The sequence below is a fragment of the Geospiza fortis genome, unplaced genomic scaffold (assembly GCF_000277835.1).
Source record: "Geospiza fortis unplaced genomic scaffold, GeoFor_1.0 scaffold95, whole genome shotgun sequence".
NCBI lineage: Eukaryota > Metazoa > Chordata > Aves > Passeriformes > Thraupidae > Geospiza > Geospiza fortis.
In genome coordinates this window covers 267161-281903 of record NW_005054333.1, presented here as the reverse complement: position 1 = coordinate 281903, position 14743 = coordinate 267161, and the positions used below count along the sequence as shown (strand labels likewise).

The following is a 14743-nucleotide window of genomic DNA, read 5'->3' as shown; positions in this document are numbered from 1 at the left end:
CCCAACTTAATTGGAAGTGCTGGGACAGATACTCTAAATCTACCCCCTGCTTTTGCAGGCATTCTGTGCAAAGAGATTTCCCCCAGTTCATATTTGGATTCATCGAAATGGATGAATCCATGGATTCTGACTGAATTCATGGATGCTGACTGAGGTGGAGCGAGAATAATTTTCAGGAGGTGATTCAGTCTGTCAGGTCCCAGCTAACAAAGGGGGACCCCCAAAGAACTTTTCTAAAAATAAAATTCTGTCTGTCAGGATTATTTTCTTTTGGCAGTTCTTGCTGTATACCCAAGGAAGATTCCCAATCTCCCAAGCAAGCTGTTTAACAGGCAAAACTGGGCACACAAATAGATTTTTGTCCTTCTTTTTTCCCCAGTTTTGATTTTTGTGAAGCATTGTGTTTATGTAATTCATTCAGGTTGTGTTTTCCAGCTGGATATTTTTTCCTGCATTGTTGCTTTGGGGTTGTTTTGTTGTTTTTTTCAAATATCTGAGGCAGTAGCTAATTCTGCTTTCTCTGGCACACATAGACTGGTTTATCAAAATGAAAGGAAAGATTTAATGAACAATTTAGAAAATACTTACTGAAGCATGTTTTGAAAATTAATTCTGGTTTGTAAGTTATGTTTAGTTCTTTGAATCTTTTCTACTGTAAAAAGAAACATGTGAAAAGCTCTGAATATGTAATTACTATTATAATGATTTAGTCTTAGAATGTCAAAAAGCTTTCCAAGCATTAATTAATGGAAAGAATCAAATGATGTTGCATTGTTGCTGCAGTGCTATTCAGTGAAGATTTTTTTTAGTGACTTAATGGACTTTATAAATTATATAATTAGACCTGTAATATGCAATTCAAAACCACTTGATTTCAATGCAGAAATACAATTCTTATCATAAAAAATTGCACATAAAAATAAATATCCCAGAGACACAATACTTAATGTGCTGCATAAATTCCCACAGTTTAATGGTCTTTTTATTCTTGAAGTTATGTGAAGACTACAATGTTTTTAAGTAGATTTGTGGGGGTTTCTAGAGCTGTGTATTTAGTATAATGTTAAGTTTTCATGGTGGTGTCAGTATTATTAAAAAGGTAACTCTTTTTATGCTTTGTTTTGCAGGTTGGCTTCATGAGCTAGGAAAACGAATTGAATCTCCTTATTATGAGAATAATACACTTGGAGGCCCATCAATCAGAAGTGCCTATATAGCTGCCCTGTATTTCACTCTCAGCAGCCTCACCAGTGTTGGCTTTGGAAATGTTTCAGCCAATACTGATGCTGAAAAGATCTTCTCCATTTGCACAATGCTGATTGGGGGTAGGTACAATTAAGTGTCGTTTAAAACCTTTTCAAGGAGTTGGAAAAAGTCAAATAAAAGCTGAAATTTTGCTAACTTCCTTAAAAGAAACCACAAACAAACACAGTGGAAAGCTTAATAAAATTAATTTAAAATGGCAAAAGAAGGAAACTTTGTTTGGTTTACACTAGACAAACTCTCTCAGGCAGATATATTTCTAACCTTTTGTTCACTTATGGTGATGAAAGATGATGTTGCCCACTGAAATGCAAGTTCACATTATTAACAGAGGAAGTGGCCCAGCCATGTGTTGGGGATTTCAGTCACTTGTGGCAGATACTTTTCCAGAGAGCCAGGTACGATGCACACACCAGCTGCAGATCCATCCCCACAGCAGCCCTGGGAATGGTGATGAGGGGAGGGGGAGGTGTGCAGCCCACAGGACAAAGTGTCTGTGAGCTGGTGTGTATCCTCATCTGAAGGACCAGACCAGAAGGAGAGAAAGGACAGAGCCAGGAGACTGTTTGGTGAGCCTTAGCATAAAAAAAAAAAAATTAAAACTGCAGTTCAATTATCATTGATAAACATTTGATTCAGAATTGAATCAGAATGCAATTTTTTTGTCGTATTTGGAGCTCTTTGTGACATTTTTATTTTTGCTGATTACCTAGTTGTAGTGTTGGAGTAAGCCACATGCTCATTCATGGTCCCCTTCCTTCTGCTGAGGCACCTGGGTGCAACAAGCAGAGATTTGCAAGCCAAGTCCTTTAGAGAAAGTACCAGAAGCTCAGTCTATACGTTAATCTTCCTCCCACAAAAAATCAGATGTGCTATTTCATGATGTGTGCATAATACAACGCAAAGATGTCACACTGGCCGTGAGAGGCAAAAGCAAGTCACTGCTAGAGTACTCCATCCTCCCTTTTTATTTCTGCTGGCTTAGCTGTTCTGGAAATACTAGTAGGTGTTTCTCCAGGGCTAGTCAGTAAAGCCCTGGGTGTCAGCTTTGCATGATAAATTCTCCTGGCAACAACAAATTGGAAATCTGACACTTGAAAGTCAGAGAACATGACGAATTACCTGTAAGCTATATATTTGCAGCATTAAGCGGTAAAAGAATTTTCGATTAATTATTTTCATTTTCCTCAGTCCTGAAAATGAGAGGCAATAATATAATGAATCATCCAAGAATGAAATAATTTTGGTTTTCACAATGTCACAAAACCACGAGCAGTTTATGAATTTCTTTGGTTGCATAAAATTATAGTTTTAAAATACACCGTGGTCTCTCTTCTTTGGGGCTTTCACTACATGAAATGTGCTGTAATGAAGGAAGGAGTTTTTGCTTCTATCAAGAAATCAAGAGATCTGTTTAAGGCAGTGATGAGTATTTAATTCACTTTAATATGGCAGAGCTTTCATAAATATAATTGAGTAGAATATAGAAGTATCCTAAACATTTATTTAGCCCAGTTATAACAATTTCACATTTATTTCTTGTAATATGCTTGTACATTGAATAAATTGTGAAGAACTAGTCAGGTGACTGGAATAAGAGGGAACTGATGACTGAAAAGTGAAGTTGCTTAAAGGCAAGCAGGTAGGAGAATGGATTTATATCTGCAAGGGTCCAATGAACAAGATATGTCCAGGTTAAAAAAAAAGCAGAGCACGCTGATCTGCAGCTATTTTCTTGAGGAATTTTATTTTAGATACTTCTGAGGAAACTCAAGGAAACATGAAATAGGTAGAATGATACTGTGAAGATTGGTGAGCATGCCTTAGAAAACTCTGTTAGGAATAAGGTGCTAATCTGTATGCTTAGGGACATTATGCCTCATCATTTCTTAAAACCTATTTTAGTGTATCTTTTTGGCTGATATTTAATTTTAAAATTCCCTAATGGAAAGTGATGTTCTAAGAAAAATTGATGTCAGTTTTCAGATTTTTGACCAAGCCATTAGTTAATGAAATTTCAGGTGTAACGGATAAGGTGAGTTAGTTTATCGGTAGTTTTTGCTGTATATCTTTAATGTATGGCACTAAAAACTGGAAAAAAAAATTAACCAAATTTACTTAAACCTTGAAAAAGTTGAAGACAGAAAAAAAAGTGTAAACTTAACAAATAAATTGCGTATAGAATACCTTTTTCATATTTACCGGCCTCTTCACATAAATTTTTATTTTGCATAAATTTGAAATTTAAATTTTTAACAAGTCATATTCTGAAGATAAAATATCTTGTTCAATACAGTAAGTCTTCTTAAAGTTGGAAAGAAAATTTACTTATTAAAATGTAACCAGGACACCCAGCATCTAAAATATTGTCCAGATCTGCCCTCCAGCAGGTGATCATACCGTATTCTGTCTTATACTCTCCATGTTCTTTCAGCAAATAATGTGTATTTTTGTATTTAAGAGATTGGAGGCCCACTCTAGTAGTTCCAGTCCTCTATGGGGTCAGAGGTGTTCCTCTGTTCCCTATGCAAAATGTGATTTAAAGTACCTATTAAAATAAAGTCCACTGCTTGAAATATAGTTCCTAGAAGTTTTGAACTTGTCCTACTTGAGTTTAGAGAGAAGTGTAATAGGTTTTGTTACAGAAAGTAGGGTAAGTGTATGATTATTTGATAAAGAATTCTAATGCCTGTCACAGCCAAGAATAGCTTGTCATTATAAGAAGCAGTTGCCTTCCAATATATATAGGCAAAGACAGATTCTACCACAATAATAAAATTCTAGATTATATTTGTGCCTATAATAACATCACTGAGATCTCTCCACTGTCCAGCTCCTAACCTGGGAGTCTCATGAGGGACTTACATCACATGTGAGTCTTAGATTTGCATTCATACACCACCTAACACTTTATCCCAGCCCCTTTTAAAATTGATTATTCCATCCTTAAAAAGGTTACACTATTTCTTTAACCTATTTATCTGTGTCTGGCTGAATTGTTTCAGACCTAGCTGCCTGTATTCTGATACAATATCCTGTATCTAATTTTATACCAGTCCCTCACATTCTGTTGCTCTAGCTTCTGACATTAATGACTTAGCAATTCACTGCACCATCATGAGCAACACCTAGCTGAAATAGCTACCTATTTTTAGAAATAAATTTCCAGTTAGGCTTACTATTCTTACTACATCCATAATCTTTTTTTTTCCTATTTCTACACTGCAGTTCTGCATCTATTTTCTGCACTCCCTTCACAATAAGGACACAGATATTGTTACTAGCTCCTTTGCATTTTTCTCAGTCTGTAAAAGTTTTCTAACACTCCAAACTACAGAATTTTCTATTTCTACTATTTAAAAGTGCATCCTTTCCTCTTCCTGCTCTTTCTTGCCTCTTCTCACTCACATTGCACTTTTTTAAAGTAACAAAAAAGGTCAACAACTTGTTTGTCTCATTTATAAACCAATTCCTTTGTCACTCTGAGAAGTCCATCTGCTTTTTTTCAAGCACCATAAAGACAGATGTCTCTTTAGAGAAATAATCAAGTTTTTTAGTAATTTTGTTAAATCAACAATTTGTAGATGTGTATGTTCTATACATTAGATCAATATCACATGACAGACAATTTTTGCTGTGATTTTTCCAACTCAAATAATCAAACACATTTCTGCACACACAAACCCAGATGACCTATATTTGTAAATATGTCTTCAATTTTGCTTCTGATCTTTTTATTCTTATGCCAATCACTAATTGCAGACAAACTTCAGGATGTCAGAACAATTTTAACCATATTTTAACCATCTTATGTCCAGCAACATAAGAAATCAGGTTGTTTCTTTGAATATTTCTTTTAGCCTGAATTTCTGCTTTACAATACAGTTGTTTTCTGACTTTTTAAAATATCGCACCCAGAATACAATACATTTTTAAATGTTATTTACAACCTTCTTCCTCTACACATGGTCTGCACTCTTGATTGCTTTTATTTATATGAGTTCTCTGAAATCTGTTACATTCTATGTAGTTTCCCACTGACATTTTAGTCTAGTTTCCATACTGATTATTAGTATCTCATTGTTTTCTGAGCATACCTGCCTGCTTGTGTTTCTTCTTGTGCTTTTTGCAAAGGCCTGCAGTGACAGCACAAGTGGGAATGGTTCAAACTGAGAGCAGGTTTAGATTAGATATTGGGAGAAATTCTTTACTATGAGGGTGGTGAGGCTCAGGAAGATGCTGCTCAGGGAAGTTGTGGATGCTCCATCCCTGGCTGTGTCCAAGGCTGGGCTGGATGAGGCTTTGAGCAACCTCGTCTAGTGAAAGGTATCCCTGCTCATGGCAGGGGGATTGAAACTAGATGATCTTTAAAGTTCCTTCCAAACCAAACCATTTTATGATTCTATGATTCGGTGTTCTGTTTTCTCTTTCTCTTAGACTATGGACTTAATTTGATATAATTCTTTTGTTAGGTACCCTGAATAGATAGAATAAGTTGTTGTTCTACCCTGTCCCATGACAGTGACTTGTAGCATCTCAAACACACGAAATGAATTATCACATTAATACCACAGTATTAATATACCATTACTCAAGGAGTCTTATATTCAAAAGCTTTCTTATATCTCTTAATCAGGAAATTTTCACTCTATGAAGATGCTGTTTATGTTCTGTGTTGTTTTATTGATCAACAAATCACTCCACATTGCGTGTAATTTCTATACTTCCTAGCTCTGATGCATGCCTTGGTGTTTGGCAATGTGACTGCCATAATTCAGAGGATGTACTCCAGGTGGTCCCTTTATCACACAAGAACCAAGGATCTGAAGGACTTTATACGGGTCCATCACCTGCCACAGCAGCTAAAGCAAAGGATGCTTGAATATTTCCAAACCACGTGGTCTGTCAATAATGGAATTGATTCCAATGAGGTAACAAAATGAGGGGGGATTTGCATTTGATTGTTTTGACTATGAACTATGACTATGAGGCAAGGAGGGTGGTAACTTTTATTTTGTCATGCTGTGTTTTGTGTGAAGTTACATAGCAAAGAAAACCATACGTAAAAATAAACCTGGATTATCCCAGGGAGAGGGTACACAATTGAAAAAGCAGGTTTAAAACATCAAATAATGTAGAAAAATTCAGTCCTCTGTGATTCTCAAATGCTGAAGAGGCATTCATCAGAAACCTTTTAGATGATGCCAGCAGAAATGCTATAATGAGCATTTCTATCTTTTAGTAAACAAAATATCTACATGGGGATTTTAGGTCCTTTTTAAAGGAGGGACTTTGATGCCCTTTCCTTCCTCCTTCATCTTATTTATTCCAATACTGTAAACAAATTATTTAGGCTGAATTTTTATATTATTTATATCACTACCTTTTTTAATATTCCACAGTGTAACTTGAGAGTGAAATCAAAAGACAGATTTCTGGTGGTGTCTGTGCTTGCTTGTTTTAAATTACTTATCCAGGTTATGAGTTACTGTACTGCAGGAGAAATAATAGCTTCTCTCTGCTGGAGTGTTATTTGAATGGAGCACTCCCTTTAGGTTTCTTGTTATCTGTGTTATAAAACTCAGTGGTCTCTAAAGATAATGTGGAAATAAGCAGAAAGATTTGGGGTTTGGAACATTCTTTTCCTGATAAATTCTTTCTGTGTTGTGCACAGCACAAAGAATGGGATTTTCAACAGCATCTTAGCAACAGAAGGAGCTTAGTAAGATTTGCAAAGGTACAAAAGTGACTTAGATGTCAAAGCTTTCCTAGATGTGGTTAATGATCTCCTTCAGCTTTTGTACTTTCTGTACCTGTAGTCACACTGAAAGTGAGTGACTGCTGTACTACAACCACAGCTCCTGGAGAGACCATCAGTCTTTCATTATTTCCCTCCTATGGATAAAGCGCCTTGTCTGAGCCCACCTGGTCAAGCACTGGCTGATTGCCCTGTTCAGATGCCACATCCCCTCAAACTACAAAAAAAACCCCTATATTTGTGGGCTTGCAGCTTGGAAGGAAAAAGTGAGACCCCAGGGTCTTTTCGTTTCCGTAGGTTCTTTCATTGAACATGCAACTTGTCTCCATTCCTTTCCCACCCCTCCTTCAGTGTCCAGTTACATTGTTTAAAAATGAAAATGACAACAAGAAAAAAACACATTCAAAGCAGGTGGTTCTTTTAGTTATTCCTGTTGCAGGGGTTTCACTATAGAAGAGGTAATACTGCATATTGATGAATTTTATAGAATTCTCTGTTTCCATTGCATATATCACTGTATAAAATGGTATACCTGAGCAGCTTACTGTGTTCTATCACAGAGAAGAACTTGGACAAACTTAAACTGTGCATTAGAGGGGATTCATACAAACAGTATTGTTGCCCTTTTTTCCTGAGGGTTTTTTTTTTGGGGTGTTTTTTTGTTTGGTTTTTTTTTCTTTTCTTTTTTTTTGGGTGAGGCTTTTGGGGGTTTTTTTTTTTTTTTTTTTTTTTTTTTTTTTTTTTTTTTTTTTTTTTTTTTTGGGTGAGGCTTTTGGGGACTTTTTTTTTTTTGATAGTAAAAAGGCATTTATTTATTCATGTTTTTCCTGGAATTTATGGTGTTAAAATTTCTTAAAATAACGCATCTCATCAAGGGGATAAGAAAAATCAGAGGGAAGTATTTGGGACAGTATGACATGTGCCACACCACTAAATCAGGCCACTTCTGCAAAAGTGGAAACAAATAATTTTACAAATTTTCTCTTTTTCATCTTTTTTTTTCTTCTTTTGGACAGCTTTTAAAAGACTTCCCAGACGAGCTGCGTTCAGACATCACCATGCACTTGAACAAGGAGATTTTGCAGCTTTCCCTTTTCGAGTGTGCCAGTCGTGGTTGCCTCAGGTCTCTGTCTCTGCACATCAAAACCTCCTTCTGTGCTCCTGGGGAATACCTCCTGCGGCAGGGAGATGCCCTGCAAGCGATCTACTTTGTGTGCTCAGGTTCCATGGAAGTCCTGAAGGACAGCACTGTGCTGGCAATCCTTGGTACGTTCACAATCATAGACTCGAAGAGGAAGAATTGTCCCCCAGTGCAGGAGAACCTTCACTACTAACTGGTGGCTCAGTGTGTCCTAATTGTCTGATGGGAAAGAATTGGCTTAGTTTTAATCTGCAATACCTATTCTATGAACACTCCTATTATTTTCATTTTTTTAGTTTTAACTTCCTTCTATTTTGACCTAAAGAGCTTTCCATTACCAGATTGTTAGCTGTGCAGTATTTCACTTCTGGCTTCCTTATACTCATTCTCTCTTCTTTTCACGTAAACAGGTACTTGCAAGCTTTTGACACAGCTTGCTGCTTTCTGCTATATTTGGTGGTGGTATTGACAGCTCAAAGAACTATGATCATCAGTGCCTAAATCTTTCATGAAAATTAGTGTCCAGGCAATGCTCCCACTAATGCTCCCAAGTCAAAGAAAGCAATAAGAGACTATTTTTTCATTCTTTGGCACTTGCCTATAAACACCCCTTGCAGAAAAGCCATGTGGTGGAAAACAAGTGTTGCTGGCTCTGCTCCCCAAAGCTACTTCATGCTAACTGATGCTGTCTGCAGTCATCTGAGTATATTGGAACTGAGAAAGGCCAGAAATTCTGCTCTAATAAATTTTCAGTTGCTGTTTGCAAGATGACTGTTTTTAGTCATTGAGGTTTAAGCATATCTACCTATAAATTTCTGTGATTTGCCTCAATCTAAGTCCTACTAAAGAAATTCTCTTTATCTTCAGCTAAAGGATGATTAGACCTGTCTCAGTTAATGTTTATGAAGTTCTTTGGCAAAATAAAGTATAAAATTTTACTCTAAAAGAATAGAATTATTTTATTATTATTTTAATATCTCTTTAGATTTAAATGTCTTCTTTCTAATAACTTTTAATATTCTTATAAAACAGAGTTAAAAAGAACATTTCCTTTTTTGCTTTTCTTCCTGTTTTGTGGGATTACACTAGACCGTTGATAATGGAAGCTTCTGGTCTTCTGTAATTGAATTTCCTTAATTTTACTAAAATGCACTTCATTGGTCTTTTTTAGAATATATAAATGTGATGCAGGTCCTATTTGTTTCAGAACTCTGATTCTGTTCGATTGACAGACCACATCACTCCATCTCTTGTTTGTTTTTAGGAAGTTTAAGAATCTCTTGATTTCATTGGATCACATAGATCAGAGGCATAAAATATGACTTAAAATAAAAAAGCTAAAAGTCAGCAAGAGTTCAAGAGGTAGTTCCATTGGGACTATGATTTTTCATTAATGATTCTATCTTCAGGCACTTCTGAAAGTGTTAATTAAAGCATCATTGTGTAATGGTGACAATCAAAACAACAAGAGATTAGAGGATTTCTGAGAGAAGTTAATGAAATCATAATGCAAAAAACATAAACATAACAGAAAAATAATGGTTTTTTACAGCGAATGGGAGCTTCATCATTTAAACCTAATTAACACCAACAGAAGGTGAATGCATCAAATATGTAGGTCCCTATGGGAAATTGTGTTGCTGATGTCATGTAAATTCAAGACAGCAGTTTTTTTCCCTGACAATGCTGAGTTACTTGCAGTTCCCAGAATATTTTAGAATTCTGTCCTGATTCTAATTCTAGTGGATTAGTTTTTGTTTACTGAACCATTCTCACTAACAAGCAGTGCAGCAACAACTCAGTAAAATGCTCTCATTAAATACACCTTTGCCTCCTCTAGAGACTATTATTTTATCTCTAATAATGATGGTTAGGATATATTTTATGGTAAAATATGTTTTAATATGAGTTATGGACTGTTTGAGCATATATCTTTGATTTGCTAAAAATATTTGTTGAAAAATATCCATTATAAGAACATTTATAACTTTGACTACATGTCCCTGATTTATCGAAAAACAGATGTGTCTGTGAGAAACATGTATATATAAGCTTGTTATCCAATTAAAGCAAAAAGAAAAGAGCTACTAAGAATAGCTGAAATTATTCTGTTACATAACAAATGTTGACATTCAAGGTAGAATCAGTTAATCACTTCATTAATTCTACATGAAACTTCAGGTTACTACCTAGAGCCTTTGCTGCACAATTTTCATTTGAAAAATAAAAATATATTAGCACTAGCAGACCAATTTTAGTATCTTTAAGCCTGAAATTACTTCAAAATTTTAACTACAAGCCAATAAAAATCTATCATTTTCTCCAAAATGTTTATGCAGTATGGATACTAATACTGTTCATATATCTAAAAAGTTTCTAATTAAGATGTTTAAGGATCAGTTTTAGTATATTTGAAATATTCTTTCCCTTGTCCACATAAAAAACCCGCAATGAATTAACACTGACAGCCCTTTGCTTAATAGAATTGAAGAAATCTAAGGAATTGTTGATATTTACAGTAAAATGTAAAAGTGTATTACTGCTTAGCTTTATGCTATATTTTATTATGTAGCAGCACGTGTTGAGCAAAGACAGATGTTATTGTTACCTATCAAATTTCTCTTTCCCAGACTGACCTAATCTCATATCAGCTCTCATTTAGGCTAACAGATTTTTAAGAGACACCAAAGTAGCATTAACATATTCCTAGCATAAGAGAAAATCCCTCCCTACCTTGAATTATGATATGTACTGCTGAGAAAGGTGTTCAAGCTCCACATAAATAAGAAAAAAACAATTTTAAGGTACTAAAAATGTTATTTTAAAGAGTAAAACTATCCTATTTAAGAAGGTTCAGGGATGGTTGACTGATCAGTTTAACTTACTCTGCAAGCTGACCATTTCCTGTGTAATACACAGTTGGAATCACATGCTGGGTGGATTTTCCGATGTGACAGTCTTAACTTACGATTTATTCATCACAGAATGATGTAAGATCGAAGGGATCTTCAGATCTCCAGAAGCTAACCAACTTAAACCTGCTTAAGCAGGGCAAATTTATGTCAGTCGTATTGACTATGTCCAGGCAAGTTTTGAACATCTCCAAGGACGCTCACAATTCCACAGCCTCTTTGGGCTGGTTGTTCCATGATTTCCTGACTTTCATGTCCTGATTTGGAGTGAGAATTTAAACCCTGTGCCCAGTACATCTTGCCCCATGCACTCTGAAGAGAAAGTTAACTCTGTTTTCTCTACAGTTTTGTGCTGGGCTGTTGAAGACAGCAATAATATCCTTCCTTTGCCTTTTCTTTGAAAGATGAAGCAATAGCCCATTTTTTCAGCCTTTTCTCCTAAATCATATTCCTTAGTCCCTGATTCTTGATACCCTGTTTTTGACTCACTCTAATATATCAATATTATGTCTTCTACTGGGAAGCCCAAAAGTAGACACAATGCTCCAGATGAAGCATGGCAAATATAGAGGAAAAGAGTCATTTCCTGGGGCTTGCTGGCTCCACTCTTGCTAATGCTGCACAGCAGGTCCTTGAACTCCTTTGCTGCAAGGACGCATTGTTGGCTCATGTTCAGCTTGTCCACAAAGACCCCCAGGGCTTTCCTGCAGAGCTGCTGCCCAGCTGGTCAGTTCCCAGTCCATACTGCTCTAGGGAAGATTTTCATCCCAGGTACGGGACTTGGCATTTGGTTTTGTTGGACTTCACGATATTCCTAGCAGCCATTTCATCTTTCATTGAGGTCCTCCTAAATGCCAACTTTGTCCTTCAGTATCATCAACCAATTCCCCCAGCCTGGTATCGCCCATGACTTGCTGAGAATGCACTCCATCACACTCTCCAGGTCTTTAACGAAGACCATCTGCTTTAACTTTTGGGGAAAACCTCTAGTTCAATGACTGCACTTTGGAATTTATACCTCAGATCAGATATTTATGGAAGCTTTTAACTATAAAATATTTGTGCTTCTCAGCATATGGTCAATTGAGATTTTCAATACAGCCAGTATTCTAATTGCCCATAAATAAAAAGAAAACCAGCACAAGAATTCTTTCTTAAGCAATTTTTCCTTCTTGACAGAACCTTTAAAATTCTACCTTAACACCTGCACATTTTAAGACACACACAAAAACACCTGACAACATCTTTTTTTGAAAAATAATTGCACCTGTTATTAGTTACTGGTGTAAATCTTCATTTTATATATATTTAATTTATTCCTCTCTTAAATCAGCCAGTTACCTGTCTGGAAATTAGTTTTTGTACCTCCAATTAATTGTGTATAAGTTTGCACCTGCAAAAAGAGGAAAAAAAATTAGTCTATGATCCTTTAAGATAATATTAATTAAAAAAGGTGTTAATAACAATGGGATTTCAGGCTCAAGTATAGCAATTACATTAAACAGCTTTATGATTCAAAAACTTAAAGAATTTACTCTTTGAAGATAATTATTTTTGTATTCTCTTTCAGGTAAAGGAGATTTAATTGGAGCAAACCTATCCATTAGGGATCAAGTTATTAAAACAAACGCAGATGTTAAAGCTCTAACATACTGTGACCTCCAATGTATTATACTCAAAGGTCTCTTTGAAGTGCTGGACCTGTACCCAGAGTATGCTCACAAGTTTGTTGAAGACATCCAGCATGATCTCACTTACAATCTAAGAGAAGGCCATGAAAGTGATGTAAGTATCTTTAAAGGTCTCTGCAGTTATTGTAATCTTTCAGGTGTTTCACACACCTCAGTAATTTCTTATAATTTTGTCCCAGGAAAGACATAATACGCAAATTGTGTTGAAGGAACCACTGATTCCATTTGTTTGATAATTCAGATATTACCTACATTAATTTTTTATCAGTTAGTCAGATCATAAATATCCAACAACCTCTTTGCTTCTCATTTTCCATAGCATCATCCATGAGACAAAATTCTTTGTTTTTTTAAAATATTTTTTGTTTATATCTAAAAATAATCATAGTTATGTAAGCTATGTGTCCAAATAAAGGGCTTTAGCCATACCTTTTCTAGAAGGTCATGTGCCAGCCTAATGAACACTCATTTCATACATCATTGGTTATCACTTTTAGTAAAGAATGTCATCACACACACTGAAAATAAAAAACTGTTTTTTCCCATACACTGCAATTAAAATGTGCTTTTCCACTTAAACGATTATTTTTGAAATAAAAAGGCAAAACAAACAAAAACCCCAAGCAAATACAAAACAAGAAGAAATTCCAGATAAAGCACTCCTGAAAGGCTTCAGTACAGACTCACCAAAGTACTTTCACTGATTATATGATTACCTTCATTATTATAGAGAAAATGTGTAGATTTGGATTTTAATATTAAAAAGCTTTTATGACATCTCTCTTTTTCTAACTTTATCACATGAATGCTCAAAGACAAATATAGCTAAAGATTCAATTTGGTGTTTAACCGTTCAGGTGTTTGTTTTGTTTTGTTCTTCTCCTAAAGCAGAGAGAAGCAACATTGGAAAAACATGAATTTTCACTAGGATACTCTCAAAACAGGGGACAAAATAATGCCAGGGAAGAGTGCACCAAAATACTTTTCTGTGCAAAACCCAATGAGTTTGATATATGTGCTGATTTTTCTACATAGCTTACTATTAGGTGCACTTTGGTGCCAGTGTTTCCACAGCAACACTCTATTAAACCATTGCAGCAGAAAGGAGCCCATATATAAGTGTGTACTTCTGGAGAGGAAAATAACCAGGGTATCTCATTTGTTTTTCTCTTGAAATGTCTCCAAACTTCCTGCTGCTGAAAACAGCAGCTGGGACTACACAGCTGTTCTGAGAGCCTGGTGATCAGTTTGTTTAACACTTTTCCCTCAGGGAGGAATGTTTGATCTGAAAAGGAGTAAAACTCCATGCAAAGATAGGGTTTGAAGATTATTTCTTTCCCCACTACAGTTTTGTTATGGAACTTGATGGATCCCATCAATGTGTTGCTTAATGCTTTTCTGTATGGTGACAAATCTGGGGGTCACCCTCTCAGATGCATTCAGGTTTAATAAATTCAGGGACAACTTTTGCCAATTAAAGTCAGCTGGGTGATGTAGAGACTCTGCTAAGAGCAAGCCTACAGCAGCCTTGAAGGCGAGTGTTTCTCAGGCTCTATGAGGGATTTAAAGTAATGTGGGACACATCCAAGTAACTTTTCTGCCTTAAAGTAGAAAATATTTAGAGCATTTTTGACTCTATGCCATATGTTCATGGTATGATCTGTTACCTTAAAATTAAAGGAAAAAAATATCCTGAGATAGAATAGCATCCAGTGTCACAGGCAGATAAACAGAATCCAAGACAGATTATGATTGTCACTTTTGCCTACATCCTCTGCTTAACTATCCCCTAAGCTACTATTTCTCTTGCATTAGAACATCTCATTTCTATTCCAACCATTTTACTTACCAATAAGGATAAACAGCATAAATAAGGCAGCCAAAAATTGTACTACCACAAAAACAGGGTTCAAAAAATGAGGGCAGATATCTATGTCAGTAGCAAGTGTTCCTGGTCAACCACTCACTTTGCTTCAGC

General features: G+C 35.7%; 1 protein-coding gene across 1 annotated transcript in view; it reads left to right on the top strand.

Annotated features, from left to right (window-relative positions):
• Positions 1 to 14743, top strand: part of KCNH8 (potassium voltage-gated channel subfamily H member 8) — a 176613-nt gene that overhangs the window by 129703 nt on the left and 32167 nt on the right. The window contains exons 8-11 of the mRNA XM_005421715.2: positions 1128 to 1325; positions 5995 to 6194; positions 8038 to 8287; positions 12645 to 12859. Coding sequence (XP_005421772.1) covers positions 1128 to 1325; positions 5995 to 6194; positions 8038 to 8287; positions 12645 to 12859 — 863 coding nt within the window. The remainder of the gene's footprint in view (positions 1 to 1127; positions 1326 to 5994; positions 6195 to 8037; positions 8288 to 12644; positions 12860 to 14743) is intronic.